At 33.9% G+C, this 22,626-nt stretch overlaps 1 protein-coding gene across 9 annotated transcripts in view; it reads right to left on the reverse strand.

Moving 5' to 3' along the window:
* Window positions 1-523: 523 nt before the first annotated feature.
* The window catches only part of LOC138712166 (uncharacterized), a 99,635-nt gene continuing 77,532 nt past the window's right edge, over window positions 524-22,626 (reverse strand). For all 9 annotated transcript variants that reach the window (XM_069843657.1, XM_069843654.1, XM_069843651.1 and 6 more), the window contains 3 exons: window positions 14,589-14,699; window positions 10,720-10,872; window positions 524-5,907 (listed from right to left, as the gene is read on the reverse strand). In XM_069843657.1, coding sequence (XP_069699758.1) covers window positions 5,684-5,907; window positions 10,720-10,872; window positions 14,589-14,664 — 453 coding nt within the window. In that variant the 5' untranslated portion in view covers window positions 14,665-14,699 and the 3' untranslated portion in view covers window positions 524-5,683. The remainder of the gene's footprint in view (window positions 5,908-10,719; window positions 10,873-14,588; window positions 14,700-22,626) is intronic.

Genomic DNA, 22,626 nt, shown 5'->3' on the forward strand with positions numbered 1-22,626 from the left:
TATGTCTACATGGTGCGCCGTTTTGAACGTCGTCTTCACTGCGTAAATATATTACTTAATATTAAATATCAATATTGCGTTCATTGCTTGAATGCGTAAAGTTGAAAAAAAAAATAAGTTTAACCGTGTAAGATGCATTTTAATGGATTCACGCTCATCGATTTACGGGGAAACAGTTGGCGACACTGACTAAACAAAAGAACGACCACGCGATAAATCTAGCTGCAAACATTATCGCGATGTATGACTGTGATTGGTTTGAATTCATAATTTCATTTACAAGCTGGCTGGAGGAGGTCATTTTGAACATCTTATGTCTTAAACAGCATGAAATTGATTTTACAGAAGATAAACTAACAACTAACACTAAATATGGATAGAAAGAATGCATGCCGGGCCCCTTAGCAGTTCAATTACCGCACAACGCCACTGGGTATGGCCCGCCTGCCGGAGATCGGGTTGCGTCTTAAGTTGAAGACGCTGTATAATTATATCTACAAAATAAATTCATACACATTTTAAATCTTATAAATATTTAATTTATTTTATCACAATATTCTTACAAACATCATCACTGTATTCTTGCTACAAAACCATTCACAACCTCATACAACTCAGACACTCCTCATATACAAATGTTTGTCATATGTAAAACACCACATTCAACTGGCTGTAGTATGTTCCAGTTATTCACATAGAATGCTGTACGTGCAGGAAAAATATTCTTGGATTCTTTGACCTTTTTAAACAAATTACTATCACATGTGCGAAACAAATAAGATTCACTAAAATATAATGAAATGTTTTAAATTGAAATAATAATGTAACTTAACTAGGATTTGAGTGGAAAATAAACACCAGCGCATGTGTGTTAAACTTGTTGACAGAGTTTTTTCTATACGTTCTTTTGTTTATTTACTAAAGTCCAGTGGAACAATATATATTTACTGGGATATAAACAGTAACATGAGCTGCAGCCAGGAAGTCAAAAGGAGGATAGCAATGGCAAAGGAAGCTTTCAATTGAAAAAAGAGCATCTTCTGCGGACTTCTGGAAAAAGAACTAAGGAAAAGACTAGTGAAGTGCTTTGTGTGGCATCGTATGGGGCAGAACCATGGATATTATGACGAAATGAAGAGAAACGAATAGAAGTATTTGAAATGTGGGTATGGAGAAGAATGGAGCGTGTGAAGTGGACAGACAGAATAAGAAATGAAGTTGTGTTGGAAAGAGTGGGTGAAGAAAGAATAACGCAGAACCGATCAGAAAGAGAGAAAGGAATATGTTGGGTCATTGGCTGAGAAGAAACTGCCTACTAAAAGATCCACTGGAAGGAATGGTGAACGGGATAAGAGTTCGGGGCAGAAGAAGATATCAGATGATAGACGGCATTAAGATATGTGGATCATATGCGGAGACTAAAAGGAAGGCAGAAAATAGAAAAGATTGGAGAATGCTGGATTTGCAGTGAAAGACCTGCCCATGAGCAGAACACTTGTGTATGTATAAATGTTTACTGCAATTTCTAGTAAACGCCAGTGTATCATATCCATCTCTTTTAGTAAACCGTGGTACAAATTTGTATGATCACTAGATTGTTTTCAATATCTCATAACTGCTATCATAAACCCTATCGGATATTGTAATCCGTTACTTAGATATGACATCGTGCGATTTGGTTAATATTCCTATAATAAACGTTTAGGATCATTATTAACGTACTACTAATAAGAAGAAAGATCTTGTAACTGAAGTGAGCAGAATGTGATATATCAAAATTGAAGTTCTTTGAACACTTGTGGTCTGTATACCGCAATGATTGTAACAAAAAATGTGAAAAACACTAATACAAACAAAAAAATGGGAAATACAAAACATTTTATGATTTGAAGCTACTCACAGCCTTCCAAAAGGTTTGAAAGAAATCACACTCTCTGAATAATAATAATAATAATAATAATAATAATAATAATAATAATAATAATAGCGAAGAGGAAGCTGTCTAAAAAACTTGATTGTGGCTTATATTGAAGAAACTATTTCGGCGTTAGTTTGACGACACTAAAGAAGTCGGCGACAAGGCCTCAGGGATGAATATTGTGTCTTTGTACAGTCGTGCCGCATTTCAATGCAATCTATTTACATTTTATAAACATTCACACGTAACGCACGAATCACAATTCGTACAACATTCTCAGCTATGGTTTTGCCTTTTATTCTTGGAATAACAGTAGTATGAATTTCACAGATAATTAAGAAAAAAACGTTAAAGGACTTTCCAGCGCTGCCAAATCAACCACATCCATTTCTATTACATTATTCCTTTACCTCCATCTTCATCTAGCTTTAAGTTCTCCCAGACGAGATAATTATCAATATTAAGGCTAGCCAGAAGTGGAAGGATATTAATGGAAGTAATTCTCTCTTTTCGCCTGTTTTTTCTCTATTCATCTTTGTCTGTCAACGAAAAAAGTAATTTGACGACTATTTACATTCCCGCACACTTTCATGGCAGTATAATTTCTCATACAAAATCTACATGGGCAGAATATTATTTAAAAGAACGCAATTAATACTGTATTAATGCAACTTAGATGTTATACCTTACTATGAAATGGCTATTTACGATACATGCGTTAAAAATTATATTTTATATTGCGAATTGAAGCCTCAGGCCGAGTGTAATAAACCTCCGAACAAAATAAAATCATTTTGACATGTGTTTTGTATAATATTTTTAGGCAGCCGTTCAATAGGCCTATTTATTAAATAATGTATTTACATATTTTACTGAATTGCTAGATGCGATACCTGGCGAAAAATGTATGAACAGTCCTTAGAGTATAGATGGACAAGACGAGTGTGGCATTGAATGCCATCTGACAGTAAATTTTTAAAACACCTTGGCTTAGTTTTTAAACTGACGTTCGTAAATGAAAGTAAATCGAAAAAATTGCAGGTAGAGTAACATTGGAATTATTACCAGCAAAATCAAGGAATTAATACGATATAACATACAACAGATTCGTGAAATGGTGAAAGATATAATAATGTTCAAGTACGTATAGCGGAAAGATACTTCCCATTCATTTAGACTGTGTTTTAAACACTAATTCACTTTCTGTAAATTCTGGCAAGCGTGTTAAGACTAGTAAAAAGTTATGGTTATCAATAAAGTAGTTTTTGCAGTAATTTAATTTGTGTACGTTTCTTAGTCACAAAACAGGCAGGCCTGGTATTGTTTGAACTACTTTATTGATCGGTTGTAATTACTGTTATGTGACATCTGGTGGAAAACAATAAAATTGACAGTCGGCGGAAACAATTAAAACCCAGTATTAAAAATACTTTTCATACTAGTGTTAAAAATACTATTTTCATTACTATTACCCAAAATATAATTTCTTTTACAGTCTTTAAGCATCAAAAGAATGTCTTTATTGACAACTATTTTTTTCGAAGTTATATGAGAAATAATGTTTGACAACAAATTCTTACCTTACTAACCAGTAAAAGTTCCAGCTAGGTTGTGTCAACGAAATTTTATTAACTGCTAACGAAAATTAATATTAATTGTAGGCCTATTGTTATTAATATTATTTTTGTTAATTCTTGGTATAGACTACGATCTTGACATGTACTGAAAATACTCATTTTGATCTGTCTGTATTGAAATTACAAATGTCTCTTCTGAAAACCTATCTAAATAGATGCTTATAACGAGGTTGTTTCAGTTTAATTTTTAATGACTAACTATAATTTGCTCATTTTAAAAATGTTATGTTTCTCTGCAAATATTCTAATGGCGATGAAAAAGTAATGTATAACGTCGACTTACTTCTAAACCCTCATAAGTGCAATTTTTCTCGAATTTGAAACCTGTATATATTTTCAAAATGCCTTTAAGTATACAAATGTTTTTATATTTCATAAATAACAAGTACATAACACTATTGTAAGTTGCGGTATAAAAATAATAAGTTATTTTTGCTCTCCTGTACAATTTTCTCTAACGAAGTTACAAGGTTTTAGAAGTAAACAAACGATATACCTCGTGGCTAAACGGTGTTGTTCTTTACTCGTGATTTTAGGGCACGAGCCCTAATTTAACAAACTCGTAAAAAACATAGCTATTTCTAGACACTTATTACAGCTATATGATTTACTATTTCGCACGCTATATCATAATAATAAATTTTTAACACGCTTAACGGTACTTCAGGAATGGTTGTCTAAAACTATATATTAATATTCTTAGAAATGAAGTAATTGATTCAGTTAATGATAATGTGTTTCAAGTGGCGTTAGTTTGAAACTTGTTTAGGCGGGAGCGTGCCACGCAGCCCTCACAGATATATCATCACTAGAGCCCGGATTTTTATGTAATTACATATTGCATTTCTTTACTTGTAGACTACTGAAAATGACAAATGTCGGCGATTTGTGGTTCTGATATGGTTATAGTTGAGTTTTATTTTACATATTTTTACATATTCTTAGTAATATTACATACTTCACATATTATGTAAAGAATGTAACATTTTTGTACATATCTAGGCAGTTATTGAGTTTTTAATTTTTTGTATTAAATTAGTTTTATTTTTCAGAGTAAAATATTGAATTTTCTTTCATATATACTTGGAGATAAATCTTAACGTCCCTGTCCCATAACACTACCTGGAGGGCTGCCTTTGTTCTCGCTATAGTACACGATGCTGGTAAAGAGGGAGGGCCCGGAACTGACGTCGTTATGTTCTGTTCACAACTATAGAAAAAACTTCAATTTCTAAAGCTGACTGCAGAGAATAGTTCTTTTAAAAATAAAAATAAACCTTAAACTGGGGATTCCAACCCTTTATCTATGAAAAAAAAAAACAGTAGTTCGGAGTGCCTCAACTCTATACATTTGCACTAATGCTTTCTCAGAATCTGGGATGGTCAGGTGCGCCGGTCATTTAACTTGTTACAAATTTAAAGTAGGCTATTAGCGAAAGGTTTGGTTCAGGTGTTAGGCAAGTCAAAATACCATTATGTGTGTGACACAAAAATATTTTTCTAGGAAATCTTAAAGCACAAGAAAAGAATAGATTGTGACAGAGACAAGTTGTATTTGCAAGCTATACATTGAGATGGAAATGGCAAATCGATTTTCCAGGCTACATCCTCCCACTTCAACTGACCAATTAAATTGTGACGACATTTTTGTGAATTTAATGCATTAATAAATAGTGATTTTAAATTACATATTTTATTAATATTACGTATTTAATTACATATTTCCCCGATATTTAATACACTTTTATGTACTTATTTTGCACTTTGATAGTACATAAAAATCCAGGGTCTAATCATCACCTGAACAGATGGATTCGTAATCCGCTGTACCCACCCATGAGAAGAAAGTAGTAATAGGGAGATTAATGTTTATTGAGTTCAGAACTAATGTAAGACTATCACGTGGAGAATAACGGCAGTGGAGATCGTCCTCCATCCATCCATCCATCCACCCACCACTTCTGGCTTGCCCTCACTCAATTCCTATCATCACTTCACTATACAAATAATCTTCTTTCCTCGTGTTAAGGTATAGCGTTGTCTGTAATCGATGATAAAGAAGTTGAAGGCATGGCAATCGCAAGCAGTTTGGTAAAAGTTTGTAGTATTTCCGCGGAACGTTAATTGATTATTCTAAGAAGAACGGAGTTAGGCAGAATGTGAGCAAGACGAGGAGTGCTGCCAGCAGCGACGGTCGCAGCTCGCCGGGCGCCCTGGAGTTGCAGCCGTCGTCGAAGCACTGGCACACGATCTCCTGGTGGTCCTCATCCTCGAACTCGTAGCAGTCCAGCCGCGGGTGTCGCTCCCAGCCGCACGTCCGCACCACCCTCACCAGGTTCCCGCGATCCTTGACTGCAACAAGCCATAACATGCTGCGATAAAGTTGGGTGCTCACTTAAGGCTGTCCACAATAAACCGGGAACGGAAAATACTACGACAACGACAACGGAAATATTGTTAAAATAGATATATTTAAATGTGAGCATTCACAATTACTTTTCACTTTCCCTTTCCCGGGCTTCGGCAAGCTTCTCGAATTGTGAGTACTCACATTTAAATACATTTATTTTAACAATATTCCCGTTCTCGTTGTCGTTTCCGTTCGCTGTTTGTTGTGGACCAGCCTTTATCGGAACGGATTCGTTTGGATTTTTATTCTTTGCACGGATGTAGGTAAATTCGGATGTAGGTAAAACCGGATGTAGGTAAATTCTCATTTTTAAATAGAACTATAAATGATTGGAATGACCCACCTGCAGCGGTCTTTGAGGGCTGTCCTTCCTTAAGGAGATTCAAGAATAACTTAAAAAGTTGTGTATAAAGTGCAAATAAAATTAAGGTGACAATTAACATTTAAATTTTTTTAAAGGTGACATGTATTTATTTAGCCTGATTAGTTACTCCCTTGGTTTAAATTGTAAATTATTTAAAAAATAGCGTGTAAGAGGGCCTTAGACTAGAAATGTTTAGCTTAAATGTACTTCTGTTTATAAGTATGCATAAGGGCGTAATTATCTGTCTTATTTGAACTGTTTTATCAGTAAAGCGAGGTGAGTCAGTGAAGTTATGGTTTTACAGTGCAGTGAATAATTCCGATCAGTGATAATTTATAGCGTCAATGAAATGTGTTCTATAGTGTCAGTTGAAATGTGTTATGGAATGTCAGTGAAATGTGTACTAAAGTGTCAGTGAAATGCGTCATAGTGCCACTACAGTGAGTGAGATGAGAGTAAAGTGAAAGACTATTGAAACTTATGTAGGGCCTATACATATATATATATATATATATTGTAAAATTAGGTTATTTTATGTTTTATTATTAATTGTAATTATTGTGTATTCTTATTGTATTGTGTATATAATAGTATTGTGTATTGTATAATTGTATTGTGTATGGTAATTTTATTGTGTATTGTTTATATTGTGTATACCACTGCCACTGGGTGCTTGCCCACTTGCAGTGTAAATACATACATACATACATACATACATACATACATACATACATACATACATACATACATACATATTTACATTTTAAATGGAGCATCGCCCACTTGGCCTATCGCTTCTGTCCGGATGACCGGATTCCGTCCGGAATTCTGACCAGAGAATTCTAAACTTGATTTCCGTACGAGCCATGATGGAAATAAGGTACGTCACGACAATTATATCGATTGCAAGGCCTTCAATTGCGGTAATATTGAAGATATAAGCTTAAATTAAATGGATGATGGATGACAGGAAGCTTATTTTGTTAGTGCAACAATATGAAGAGCTTTACAGTTTATCAAACTGGGATTACAGCCAAGTAATATGCAAAAATAACATAGCTATGGGATGAGATTGGGAAAATACTGAATCAACTAGGTATGTTCTTCATAGTTTATTAAAGTTACAGAGCTATTCATTTTATTTCCAGGTTCAGTCCAGAACACTATATAATGTAACAGCTATATTTGCTAACGAGAATTGTTTGAAAAATATTTCCTTAGTTTATTCTTAAATTTGTTTGATGTCTAACAGTCTCTGACATTACTCGGTAGGGAATTCCAAAGCCGAGGAACAGCCACAGTGAAAGAAGATGAATATGAGGATGTTCGATGGGAGGATATGTATAATACTGAGAAGTGTTGTGATCGTATGTCTAGGTTATGATGGGTGGATAAATTTTGAAAACGAGACGCAAGATAGACAGGAGTGGAGAAATGCAATATGTGAAAGATGAGGGAAAGACAGTGGATTTTCCTACGATCTTCTAGTCGGGGCCAGGACAACATTTCGAGGGATAGTGTTACGTGATCAGCCGGCGAATATTGAAATATGAAGTATTTTGTTGAAACCGAAATGTTTTCTCTAGCCTTCTTATATTAAAAAGGTAAAGGTAACAATAAAAAAGACATAAAGAATATCAGATGTGTTTTGATTATGTTCCTATATATAAATTTGTACGATTTGTGACTATAGTATTTTATTACAACAAAATATTCCAGATTGTTATGAAATGGAAATGTCCTCTACACACGCAATATCTAAATTTCCGTTGCGACCCTTATACGCGATAAGCTCTATTTGATGTAATAGCACGACCTTTACTATTCATGTCACTAGTTTAGATCACGGCACCGTGTAACGTCCTAACTAACAAATTAACTCCGTCGTATTTCTGCGTGTACTTGAAATTTATTACCTCACGTAATTGTTACGGTAGGCGCTGCAAGTGCGTGGAGACCAAGAAAGAAGCAAAGTCCCTATTACTAGCGTTTAAATGGTGCATGTGGCGTGCATAATATCCCATGCTGTACGGCTGTCGATAATATTTAAGAGGTTTACTATGTCTGTAGATAAAGGTGTTCCAGACAGTGACTATTTCTGTCCTTGTATAGAACGAACTTTTTCGGATTAGATTTAGATTTATTGGAATTCAAGTAATAAAAATACAAATAGGATGATTAAAGATAAAAGATAGCACAAAAGCACAACACAATAATAATAATAATAAAAAATAAGAAAGAAAATGCACGTTCATCTTCGTTAAGATTCCATATGATGTTGAAGCTATATTCGCATTATTACAATACAAATATTACTGATATATTATTAAATTACAATTGGATCACACCCGAAAGAGAAAGTTGCAAACTATACTGAATGCCTTTACGCTGAAGGGTGGTAGAGGATGACATTTCAAACAAAATTAGGCTATCTAAATATACTTTTTGTTTATTCAGTGAATTTTCTGAGAAGTATGTGTTCATGTATTATGAATTTTTGGTCATTATTATGTTTATGTGTTCATGCATTATGATTATTATCAATGTGTCTGTTCATGTAGTATATTATGAATTTATACATTCAATATTATGAATGTGAGAGTTCATATTATATTACTGGGTGTGTTCATGTATTGTGAATATGTGCGTTAATGTATTGTGAATATGTGTTCATGTGTTATGAATGTGTGTATTCATTTATATTATGAATATATGTTTTCATGTATTGTGAATGTGTATGTGTTCATGTTTTGTGAATATGTGTATCCATGTATTATGTTTTATGAATGTGTGTTCATGTATTAGGAATATCTGTGTTCATATATTATGAATATGTGTTTATGTTCTGTGAATGTACGTATGTGAACATGTATTATGACTGTTCATTATTATGAATGGGTGTGTTCATATATTATGATTATTATGAATCCGTGTGCTCATGCATTATAAATGTGTGTGTCCATGCATTATGAATGTATGTGTTTATGTATTATAAATGCGTGTGTTCATGCAGTATGAGGTATGTGTTCATGTATTAGAAATATATGTGTTCATGTATTATGAATATGTATGTTCATGTAGTATGAGTTATGTATTCATGTATTATAAATGTGTGTTTTCAAGTAGTATGAGTTATGTGTTTATGTATTATGAATGTGTGTTCATGCAGTATGAGGTATATGTTCATGTATTAGAAATATATGTGTTCATGTACTATGAATATGTATGTTCATGTAGTATGAGTTATGTATTCATGTATTATAAATGTGTGTTTTCAAGTAGTATGAGTTATGTGTTCATGTATTATGAATGTGTGTGTCATGTATTATGAAAGTGTGTATTCATGCATTATGAATATATGTTTTCATTTAAGCTTATTATATTATGAATGTATGTGTTCATGTAAGCTTATTATAATATGAATATATGTGTTCATGCAAGCTTATTATATTTTGAATATGTGTGTTCATGTAAGCTTATTTATTATATCATGAATGTATCTGTTCAGTTAAGCTTATTATACTATGAATGTATGTGTTCATGTATTATAAATGTGTATTGATGCATTATGAATATGTATGTTCATGTGAGCGTATTATATTATGAATGTATATGTTCGTGTAAGCTTATTATAATATGAATATATGTGTTCATGCAATCTTATTATATTTTGAATATGTGTGTTCATGTAAGCTTATTTATTATATCATGAATATGTATCTGTTCAGTTAAGCTTATTATATTATGAATATATGTGTTCATTTAAGCTTATTATAATATGAATATATGTGTTCATGCAAGCTTATTATATTATGAATATATGTGTTCATTTAAGCTTATTATAATATGAATATATGTGTTCATGCAAGCTTATTATATTATGAATATATGTGTTCATTTAAGCTTATTATAATATGAATATATGTGTTCATGTAAGCTTATTATATTATGAATATATGTGTTCATTTAAGCTTATTATATTATGAATGTATGTGTTCATGTAAGCTTATTATAATATGAATATATGTGTTCATGCAAGCTTATTATATTTTGAATATGTGTGTTCATGTAAGCTTATTTATTATATCATGAATGTATCTGTTCAGTTAAGCTTATTATACTATGAATGTATGTGATCATGTATTATAAATGTGTATTGATGCATTATGAATATGTATGTTCATGTGAGCTTATTATATTATGAATGTATATGTTCGTGTAAGCTTATTATACTATGAATATATGTGTTAATGTATTATAAATGTGTATTAATGTAGGCTATTATGATAATATATACGGTATGTGTGCATGAATTTATATCCGTAAGGTTATATTTTACAATGTAATTACTGCTGCTAATAAACTAAGATTGATTGGGCTGTACACCTACTTGTCTGAACGATGGTCCTGCAGAAAAAGGACTTCTTCTCGCCTAGGACGGGCTCACACTCCTTGTAGTAGATGCCGTGGGTGCTGTTGTCCATGAGGACGGAACAGCCGGGATCCCGCACCGAATTGCACTGGAAGCAGATGATGCTCTCCGCTGCAACATTGGGAACAGATTCTCATTTTCATCACATTTCACATTTTTGTCCTTTACAACTTACCTTCATATTTCTAGTATTATTAGCAATAAGTTATTATCCCTTACAATATAGTACCGGTATCCATATATTTTTTATTTTAGTCCACACCTGTGGAGTGACGGTTAGCGCGTCTGGTCGCGAAACCAGGTGGCCCGGGTTCGATTCTCGGTCAGAGCAGGTTACCTGGTTGAGGGTTTTTTCCGGAATTTTCCCTCAACCCAATATGAGCAATGCTGGGTAATTTTCGGTGATATTTTCATGTTATACTTTATACATCCTAGACAGGATCCATACAGCAATCTTTGTAGATCATCTTCCATATTTGCCATCAGAACAACATCGTCAGCATAGCACAAGATATTAAAATCTTTATAGGCTACATAATTGAATTAAATAATTAAATTAGAGATTCTTGGAAATTGGATCCAATCAAGTTTGCTAAAGACTACCCAAAAGACAGATAATGCTACAAATAATATTGTATTATTATTATTATTTAAATTGTCATTTTTACTACACACAATATATTTTATAGTGCATATCTTGCTACTTTTAATTGTGAAATTGCATATGCATTTCGAGATGAACTTCCGCAGTCTACTGATTTACAGTATATTTTGCAGATAAGAACTTTGTCCCGCCAGTTATGTTGGTATCGTTTGTTTGTAGGAGTTTTGACCAGATCAATAGCTGACCGCCCATCATCCGACCATTGTCGAACCGGCGCCAAAAGAACTGCGGAACAGTGCAAAAAGGATATATCGAAGCCTACACTCCAGTGTAATGACGCGTTTTTCTGTCTAATCTCTTCCAATTTGTCAGTAACTTGCGGTGATGAATGAACGCGGCTTCCTTCGGTCGATAGTTCCCCATCCTTACAAACGGACATTAAATATGGTTGCCGAGCCCTTGTCTAGTACATCACTGGTTCTTCTCAGCTGGTTTTTGATTAATTGATGACCATCTTCAATTTCTGTATCTCGTAGTAATAAGGTGACGGGACCGCTACACATAGCTGGCTTTGGACCAGCATGATTGATTCGATGTGTTTCCCAGTCGTTAATCGAAGTGATATATGTTATCAGAAGGGGGCAGATTTTAGCGTATTTTTAGGTTTTATTTCTTAGTTGTAAGTCATATGTTACCATTATACAAAATGATTCAGGACGAGTTACCCCCACTTACGGAGCTTATTTTCGAAGACATTTTGAGTAAACATGAGCCCTACTCTCAATATTTTTAGAGTTACACTAATTTAAAATTGTTTGTAAAATATCTTTTTTCGATTTTTAAGTACAAAATTACTCGTACATTACTCTTGCGCACTTATCACAACAATTGTTACAGATCACACCAATCCTAGCGACTTTATTCTTTGTTGTTAAATTTTGCATCCTAATGTAAAACCGTAAGTTACAACAGGTACACCTAGGAGAGCACTTCGACCAAAGATTCCTCACCACTGATGTCTGCCGCAGTAGCAGACGAAACGTCTGGTAGTAACAACACCAGTAGACCACGGCATCTTAGCCCGGAAAACTTTTATCACAATCTTAAGGAGTTTACAAGAGTGGCGTGATTTGTAAAAATTGCTGTGATAAGTGCATACTTTTGAATAGTTCATTCTCTATTTGTAATATTCTTTTACCATTAAAATTATAGGGAAAAGGTATCTTACAAATAACTTTAAATTAGTTGGGTTTAATAGCGTTAGGTTTACTTTTGCTTATAGTAGGCGTTATTATAGCATAATTTTTATTTACAGTCCTAGGTTTATTGCATTTATTTATAGTAAGAATTAAATTTAGGTTTATTTTATTTTTTATTTCTGTAATTATTGTAAATTTTATTAATATAATTATTGTAATGTTATTGTATATTACATCTCCCTGCCACCGTATGTATACCCAATTGTAGTGTTAATAAATACATACATACATTAGTGTGACTGAAATTATTGAGAGCAGGACCCATATTTTGCTAAAAACGTCTTCAGAAATAAGCTCCGTAAGTGGCGGTAACTTCGTCTGAATCACCCTGTACAAATGAATTTCAAGTTAGAGTCTACTGTATGTGTAATCAAATGTCAAGATTTTATAGTGCATATGCATATATAAGAGGTTAATGTATATTTAAGCTTTTAGCGCATATAAAAGCATAGGCTATCTTGTTATTTTTAGTAATATGATGCTTAAACCAAAATTAAGAATACGGGAAATCGGAAAAACGAAATTACAGAAGAAAAGTAGACATTGAAAGACTTTACAATACAGTGTTACAACAGACTAAACATAGCGCTTCCGTTCCTGCTTAGTGTGTTTTGTGATATCTTCACGATCACTGATAACGAAAAGCATGACAGAGAAATAGGCCTTTTTACATTTCTGAAATACGCTAACGTAGTGATTCCCAAACTTTTTGAAGGTTCGACCCACTTTTGGACGAGACTTCGGTATGCGACCCCCTCTACTGAACTGATAGCGTACTTAACACCATTCAAAAAGCACAAATCGCTATAAAATCGAATACAATGATAATTTTACTCAAAATTAGTCGAAACCACCCAAAAATAACCTAAATAGAGAAATATAGTGCAACAGTTACATTAATTATTACATGAAAATAATTTTAGTAGCCCACTTTACCGATACAAGGGTCATTTCATAAATATGCACAGGTTGGCAGAACTGTGAAGCTGATAATAGAACATCAATGAAAATTACGTCAGTTGCAGTTGAAGGCTTTAGGAAGAAGCACATGTTTCGTCCATTGCATACTCTGTATTTATGTAATGAGAGCTAGAAGTGGAGCCTACACGTGTCTCGGGTACGTACCTCTGTAAAACGGCCTTTTCGGGATATGCGGGTATAAAAACAAAATATCGATCTCGTTTGGACCAGAAGACGATATGCGTCTTCAACTGACTTCTATGACACTGGACATTGACAAATTCTTTCGCAAGAAACAGGCACATTCTTCATATTAGCTTCGGGTATACATGTAACACTGTAACGTTTTAAAATATCTTAACTTAGTTTGTATATTTAAATAATATTGTCTCAAGTTTTCTTTTACTACTGTTTCCTTAATATATCATTATTCATACTTCCGTATATGTATCGTGTGTAATATACTTCACAGAACATAGACAGAACTAAACACTAAATATTTCTTGGGGTTTCACGAGAAACTTTTCCTTCAAAAAGGGCTCCGCGGCTGAAAAAGTTTGGGAACCGTTGGCTTAAGCAGTGGGTGGAAGGACACGTAAGTTGCACAACTGATGATGTGTCAATATTCTTATGTATGACAGAAAAACTAGCATTAATAGTAAATTGCTTAAATAAAATATTTTTGCTAATTTCTGGACATGAGTGTGGTAAGATAAAGCACTTCCTAGATTTGCATTATTGCTATTAAGGGATCTAACAATTAATTTGTTACCTTAAGAATTGTTTAATGATTATGACAATATGTATATTTTTTAATTGTAAACCTCATATTTTAGTCTGTTAACGAAACATTTTCTGTTCACTCAATTTAATTATTTATACCACTTTGTCACAGTGCCTGCCCTTTAATAGGGGAAGTTTGTAGCAGTAAATTACTATTATAAATTAGAATACTAAAATAAACTATTCTTATATTTTCCTTAACATATTTTTTTTTACTGTACCTGTTCTGGCTGTAAGCATCAGAATAACTGCCATAGTAAACCCTTTGACCAAGAAGTTTCCACTTATCGCTGCCATGGTTACCGGAACAGTGACTCTATTACTCCTGAAACCTAAAACAAATATATATTTATTAGGCCTACTCCGAATTCAGATTAAAATTCATACCATCCATCATTCATGTGACTCAGTGTTGGTGCAAGGACTTAAACCGAGATAGAATTACCTCCTAAATACAGTAAAGTCGAGAATTAGGTTCTCTGGCTGAAAATTAAATGTCTTGTAGGAGAAGTGAATTTGCTCAGTGATGGACCTATCTTTTTACTCTGTGTTCTAGTGGGTCATTAGGATTTGGTTTAATTACTAGTGCTACTTACCATAAAATAGGTACAAATAAGAACTCTGAAATTTGAAAAAGATCTTTTGTGTTTTATTAATCGAGTTGCTTGGATTTATTTTATAATTAATCGATAAATCTGAAGTGAAGTGGCCATTATGATTGGGGATCACATAGGCCCGTGACCATTGTGAAAGGACAGGAGTTTGTATCCTTAACTTATCATTATACGGAGGTAAAATAGGCAAAAAATGGATCTTAATATTTTTATGGAGTAGTTATCGTTTCTGGTATCACTCCCGCCAAAAATGTCATCTATCTGGCTGTGTACAGCGATTCCTCCTGGCTAGTGGACGGATTGTGTTTGTATCCAATATACTAGTATTGATGTTAATTATTCTGGGATTTATGCAAACGAATTTTATAATGCTTTCTACTAAAAATTAATGCTGATTTGAAAATATTGAAGAATATAGGCTAATTTTAATGCGAAATCTGCTCTAACTATTGTCTTTTGATGTATTTTCTTATAAGATATTGTAATAAACGAAATGAGATAGGTCTGTGTCCCCAACGCGAATATCTTATTATTCCTTGACACGATTGTTAGATTTACCTGCCAAATATTAGATAAAAATGTAAATCTGTGTTGTTTGGGTAAAGGGAGTTAAGTAATAAAAACGAGTTTTGAGATAAATGAAAATTAAATTTCGGACTCTTGTTGAAAATAATTTTCTACACAAATAAAACACATCAAATGCTAGTATTCGCTTGATTTTTGCACACCCACTTGTATAATTTAACCTGTGTGTTCATCTGTGGAACAAAATTCCATTGCACAAAAAATGACATCCCTTTTTACTCGAATACCACAGAAAAATATTGTGGACGGATTTGAAAAATTCCAGTAAAAATATCAAATGCAAATAAGTCTTTTGTAAACAGATATATAAAATTTCAGTAAAAAACATCAAGTGTAAATAGAGCAGATTTGTAAAATTCTAATAAACAGTTCAAATTTAAATGTTTTATAAACATGTCAGAAATTCCAGTAAGATGATCAAATGTAAATATTACAAAAATATTTGCCATAAAAGGTCAAAAGATAGCCATTTTGGCGAATCCTCGGACCTCACCTCATCTCACTGCATCTCGCCAAAATATTGTAAAAAATTGCACAAATTTGTAAAAATTGTAGAAAATTACTAAATTGTAAAACTGTAAAAATTTGTAAAAATTGTAATTGTAATATTGCAAAATTTTGACTTGTTCCACATCTTAAAGCTTCATTGCTCATGTAAGATCTATGGAATAAAATGAATGAATGAATGAATGAATGAATGAATGAATGAATGAATGAATGAATGAATGAATGAATGAATGAATGAATGAATGAATGAATGAATGAAATTCTAAAATCAATTCGGATAAATTATCATTTAGGAACTGTTCCTTTCGGAATTTCCATTTCAAAAATTCCGATTTCGGAGTAATTCAGTTCGGAAAATTGTCATATATTCGAATAAATGACCGGAAATTGAAATAACGTATCTACAGAAAATAGATTTAAGTAAGAAATAAAGTAAATTTTATACAATATTTGGTACATTGAAAAGGACCATGAAACACAACAGTAGGTGCCTTATTTTAAGATATAGCCACAACAGGTCCATTGGGGTAAAAGTGCTCGACTCTTACTTAAATCGGGTCTAGATCAATTCTACTATTGTACACTAAATACACACGAATCTGGTGGTAGACGAGCAAACATGTCTAAACAAATATGAATAACAAACGGGTGGAGCTTCTAATACAGAACCGCTGTAAACAGTCTGAGGTCGTACAAACAAAGTACAAATATGCAGTGATGCATCGAATTGTTTGCGGTACGGTAGGCAGCGCTGTAATATCTGGCATTATATTGGATACCAGCTCTTGGACTTCATTCCGTAGTACTGGCAAGTAATTATTTGCTAGTAGGAATGAGGGACTGATTTGTCACGCCCACGCATCTCACTGAAAAGTGTTTTACAATAGTTCTATAACCTCAGACGCTGAAAGGAAAGTACAATCATGCATTTTCAACGTATTTTTAATCTGATTACATCAAACTCAAAACTTACTGCAATGTGAGATAGTGACTTATTAGCTGACATTTTCAGTCATTGAAAATCTACTCAACATTAGACGGCACAATAATAATAATAATAATAATAAATAATAATAATAATAATAATAATAATAATAACATCTATACTTTTTCCCTTGAAAGCTTGCTGAACCTTGTTCCAATAACCCCCCCTTCGCGAGTGAAATTTTGATTTTCTGTTTTCTCATCTCTTCATTACAGAAGAACGTAAAACCTCACGCACTTAACAGTTTACAGTAGCCACACTTTGATAATATTAAACTATTTTTGACATGAATAAGTACAGTCAATTCTGGATATAGTGAATTCGGTTATAGTGAACATTCGGCTATAGCGAACCTAAATCGTTGGTCCCGACCACCATACAATGAAAAGTACATTAATATTTCCGTTTATAGTGAACCTTCGCTTCGGTTATAGTGAACCTTAAAAATTGAAGTTACAAGAGTTGAATTCTGAAAAATTCTTATTTGAAGTCAGACCTTCTTGTATAAAATTGAAAGAATGTGTTGAGAACAATATTCTAAGTTATCATGGAAACCGATCTTGAACATGTACTTTTCGGGAAATGAGCAATGAACTCGAAAACTATTGCAGACATTGAAGACTTTTTTCTAGAATAATTTTGCATAAAAGAAAAAAATATTTTCAAACATTGATTTTTGAAGGTCTTAAGTTACAGCTACCTCCTTACACACTTATCTTAGATACTGTAACATGCACAACTCACTTGATTCCTCTGTTGTTTTCGTCACTTGCAATGTTTAACACTATATTTTCCACATTTCTCTTGCTCTGCGTGTCCCGTGGTGGTCAAGAAACTATGAAAGACTGCGAGGTGCTTCTCTTGTCAGACTAATGACCGTTACTGATGATAATATCGGAGTCAGTCTGCCTTTCTACAACCACCCTGCAGGGGTTGTTTGTCGTCTGTACTAAAGAAGCTATGCTTAGAAGGAGGGGTGTATGGGAATTGCGAGGAAGATATCCCAAATACTTTTAGCAAACCTGTTTAGAAAGAATGACAAGATGGAAGTTCATTGTTAGTTTATTTCAATTTTACGTTGAAATTTATCTTATAGCCACTACTGAAGATGAACAAAACTACCTGCCGTTCTCGCTCGCTGTGTTCGTTGCATTTGTCTTTCGAGTCTCGTCTCGACATCCTCGTGCGCATCGAGTCTTGCTCATCATTTTCGAAATAGCATTTGGTCGGCGTGGAAAGATTTCGTAACTTTTAATAACATACATAATTGAAATAAATAACATTATAAATGTTTAAATGAGGCAAAAAGACAAAACGGAACAGTATCTTAGTTATCAAAATGTTCTGGTTCTATTACAGTATATGATATTACCTATGGTTATGTAAATAGAAAAAAAAAAAAAAACAATTCTCAAATAAATTTGCATTTCTAAGAAACATAAAATATAACGTTAATATCTTTTTACTTGAGATTGCACACTTGATCTCAAACATATGAAAAGAAAATTCCTAGCCTTTTAATAAGGGCCTAGTAATTAAATAAAGACTGGGGAACGTATTATTATACACTGAAAAGTATTGGTGATGTTTCAAATAGGCTACTTGATTGTTTATACATATGTATAACAGTTGCCAAAGTAGATAAAAGTTCAGTCTGGTATAAACAACTGTGACGATTCAAGGCTGCTTGACGTTCGGGACTTGGGAGTGATCAATCTCGACGTCTCGAAACACAAGCAGTCTTTATGTCAACAACGCGACGCGACGTATACAACATTGTCGTGAGGGTTTTCGGCTTTGCGAGCGCTGTTCCTCGATCGTTGTGCATATGGTAGTCACTAGGCCTACTATAAATAATCTGTATCTTGCCAGGACCATTTTTAATAGAATATATTATTCTTTGTAGAGTTAAAAGAAGTTGTGAAACAAATCTTAACATCAATCTTAATTTTTTGTATACCTACGTGAACTCAATAATGATTTCTTTTACAATTTCTCAAACATAATTTACACACAACATTCTGAATGAGAAAGGCTGTCCATAAAGACCCCACATTCTCAGTCTGAAAATGTATTACAATTTAATGCATCTGTGCTTTACTCTGAAGCAATCTGGAACTGTATGAAATAATGTAAAAGTATACGTGGCCTGACGCAGCGATAACCTTTCGAGTTTGATTGAAATAACTACCATATGAGTTTTTCGCCAGATCAGAGAATCTCTTCTGAGCTATAAATCTTACTAGGAATGTTTGTAGTATTGCATTGACATCGCAGATTGAAGGTGATTGTAGAGGTGATGATGATAATGGTGAGGGGGAAACGGGAGAACACCAAAAAATCCCAAAGCAGACGAGAGGGATTTTTTTCTCGGGGTTCTCCCTTTTCCCGTCACTATTATCATCATCATTCCATTAATACTTCACAACCACTTTCAATTTGCGAAGTTCCGAGCTAGGCCTGCAAAATAATAAAAAAGTGGCTGAAAGTTTTACATATTTATGTTTAATCATCATCATGTCCTTCACGTGTTAGACCAACCATGGGGAAAAATAGCTCCGAAGGGCCACTGCACTCAAAGCCGCCTTACCTCACTCCACCTACCCTCTCCTCCGCCTGGTGCTTCTCTACACACTCTTCATTCAGTGGCGGGTATGGCTTCGATCTCGGGACGTCAGTTTCAGGAAGAGCGGCAGAAATAATTTTTTGTTACTTACAACAAGAAGAAAGTCTGTTGCTTAATATGTGGGTTTAAAATTGCGCATATAAAACGCTTCAATATTAAACGCCACTTTAATCGGAAGCATAGGCTAAAGCTGACTTCGGTGATTTTACAAGTATTTATTTACAATTTTAAAAGCTATTTTCGTAATATTTGTGAAAAGATACAAAACAAGATATATTTATGGTATTTTCAGGATTTAGATACTTGTTATTTTATTAAGTATCTGGAACTGAACTTATTTAAAACTTTGAGTGCATATTAGGCCTACTTGATGCGTTCTCTTTCCAAGAAAGATTTTCAGAAGAACTGCAATGGACATGGAGATGTGTCTGTTCAATAATCCATTTGTATTTGATGTTACCCAAGCATCAGAGCCACTATAGAGATGCAAACGAGCACGCCACTAAAGTGTTTAGGAAAAAATGGATTACCTACCAGAGGAGCAATTACCTAATCTGCGCACATTTGCAATGCGTATGGTATCTATGTTTGGCTCAACTTACTGTTGTGAGCTGTTTTTCTTTTCAAAATGAATATGACCAAAAGTATCTCCAGGTCTAGGATCACAGACATGCATTTAGTTTCAGTATTACGGTTGAGTTGTTCTATTTTAAAGCCAAATATATCCTTTTTAGTTAATAACAAGAAATTTCGAGGGCAATCAACAACAAAAAATGAAAACCAGCAGTATATGCCTACAGTAGTATTTCGTTTCATTCATATCTCATGTATTTTGTTTAATATGTTTTAAAGTTAAATGACAGTGGTGCTTAGTTTTACTTTCTTTAGTATTTATAAAAAGAAACAATTGATTTTGTTGATCATTATATTGTGTTTAATATATTTTCAAGTTAAATGACAATGGAGCTTAGTTACTTTATTAGTTTTAAAAAGAAACAATTTATTATGTTGAGCATTGTATCTTTTAATATATTGTGCAGTTAAATGACAATGGAGCTTTGCTTTTTTCTTTATTGTTTTTAAAAAAGAAATACTTTATTATGTCAATCACAAGGCAGTTCAAGAATTTTTTGTGCACATGATAAAGGAGTAGTTATACAATTGAAAAATATATAATTTGCCTAATGACAGTAGGTGGCCATCATAATTATTGTATGATACGTGTACTTCCTATAAACAAAATACTATAAAGATTTTGAAACAAGAAATAAGAGCGAAGAAATTACTGATGCGCAAGGTGTGTCGAATCCACTACTGCACTTGACTTAGCAAAACAACTGCTTTACCCCTCGCCTGTCAATCAAACGAATGTGAGGTGAGTAGGAACGTTCCCTCCCTACTTTGCTTATAGTCCCCATAGCTGTGTTAGACACTAGTGGATCCGTTACGGTCTCATGCCAGCGTTTTCGTGGTCTTCTCAAATTCTCCTTCCTCTTGGTACATTAGTCTAGGCTATCTAGTGTGATCCGTCTTTTCGACATGTTTCTTCCACTGAAGTCTATATTGTTGAACGAAATGAACTATAGGATCTATTTTTAGTTCTTTCAGTATGTCTTCATTTTTTCGATGTTCAAGCAATGAGCATCCCGCTGTCCGTCTCATAAAACTCATTTCAGCTGCTGTTGGCCTTTTCTCATCAGCTTTTTTGATTGTCCATGACTCACTGCCGCAGTCAGAACTGGTCGAGCTAGTGTTTTATAGACTTTTAGCCTAGTATTTGTGTTCAATAAAGATTCATAATTCATACTGTACTGTAAATATGATGTTATTTCGTCAGTAAATAAGCTTCTATGCGCCAATTTTAGACATGAAGGATGCTATTCATAGACATTTCACTAGCTCGCGCTAAGAGCGTGCTAAACTAGCCCCGGCTATCGACTGGTTTCTTGTACAGGATTCATATCATATTATATCGCTAACACTGGTTTATGAATATGAAAAACGTTAGTTCGCTGATCATCCACCGGAAACCCGTGCTAAGAATGTCTATGATTACGGCCCAGAGTCTTTAAAACATAGGTCAAGAATTGAAACATCGCCTGATATAAACTGAGAGACACTGAAGTTTGGTGCCAGTAATTTACATTTAACTCCATCTGAAACCGTGAGGAAAAAGAGTTCTTTTGTTAAAGATCCTAATATAATATTTTTCCAATGGTCACACTATTTCTTTATCGTAGTACGGTATTTCTTAGTTATTTCATGAACTGAATGAAAGGACACTTGGAATAGGCATAGTCTGAACTAGAAGATGTTGCTGCCTTCGGAAGTTGGGCAGATCTTTCTTTGCTGGTGATTCCAACGTATCCTGTACCCATGTCAAGCATAGGTGTTCTGAGTGGCTTCTAAAGGAAGTTCTAATGCTAATTGAGATTGGATTTAAATTGAACTTGTCTCTTACCGAACTAAGCGCATCTTGTGAGTTACTGAACACGAGAGTTATTTTAGTCGCTACACTATTATACAGCTTCTCAATAGCGAGTGATTCAACCTGACAGACAGCATAAGGAAGCAAGTTTAACTGTTATTATAGTCTACTTGTTGTTCAGTCAACTGTCTGAAGACAGGTCTGAACTTCACAAGTGATACCAAGAAGGCACCACTTATGAGGCAACTAGGCCAGGAGATAATGGAGGCAGGATGGCCAGTTCCTTTCCCACTCCATTGCATACATCGCCGACTAGCTATATAATATTACACTAGTCAGACTTCAGATGCATACAAACAATATTTATTTTCCTCTGACACATATCGTCAAGTGAGATGTACTGCCTGATAATAGATGTACAGTACATATCAGCCACAACCTCAATCAGAGGTTTATAGCCTAGTTTATGGTTAAAATTACGATGTTTGTAGACATAGGCGGAGAGAGAACCGTT

The sequence above is a fragment of the Periplaneta americana genome, chromosome 13 (genome assembly GCF_040183065.1).
Source record: "Periplaneta americana isolate PAMFEO1 chromosome 13, P.americana_PAMFEO1_priV1, whole genome shotgun sequence".
NCBI classification, from domain to species: domain Eukaryota; kingdom Metazoa; phylum Arthropoda; class Insecta; order Blattodea; family Blattidae; genus Periplaneta; species Periplaneta americana.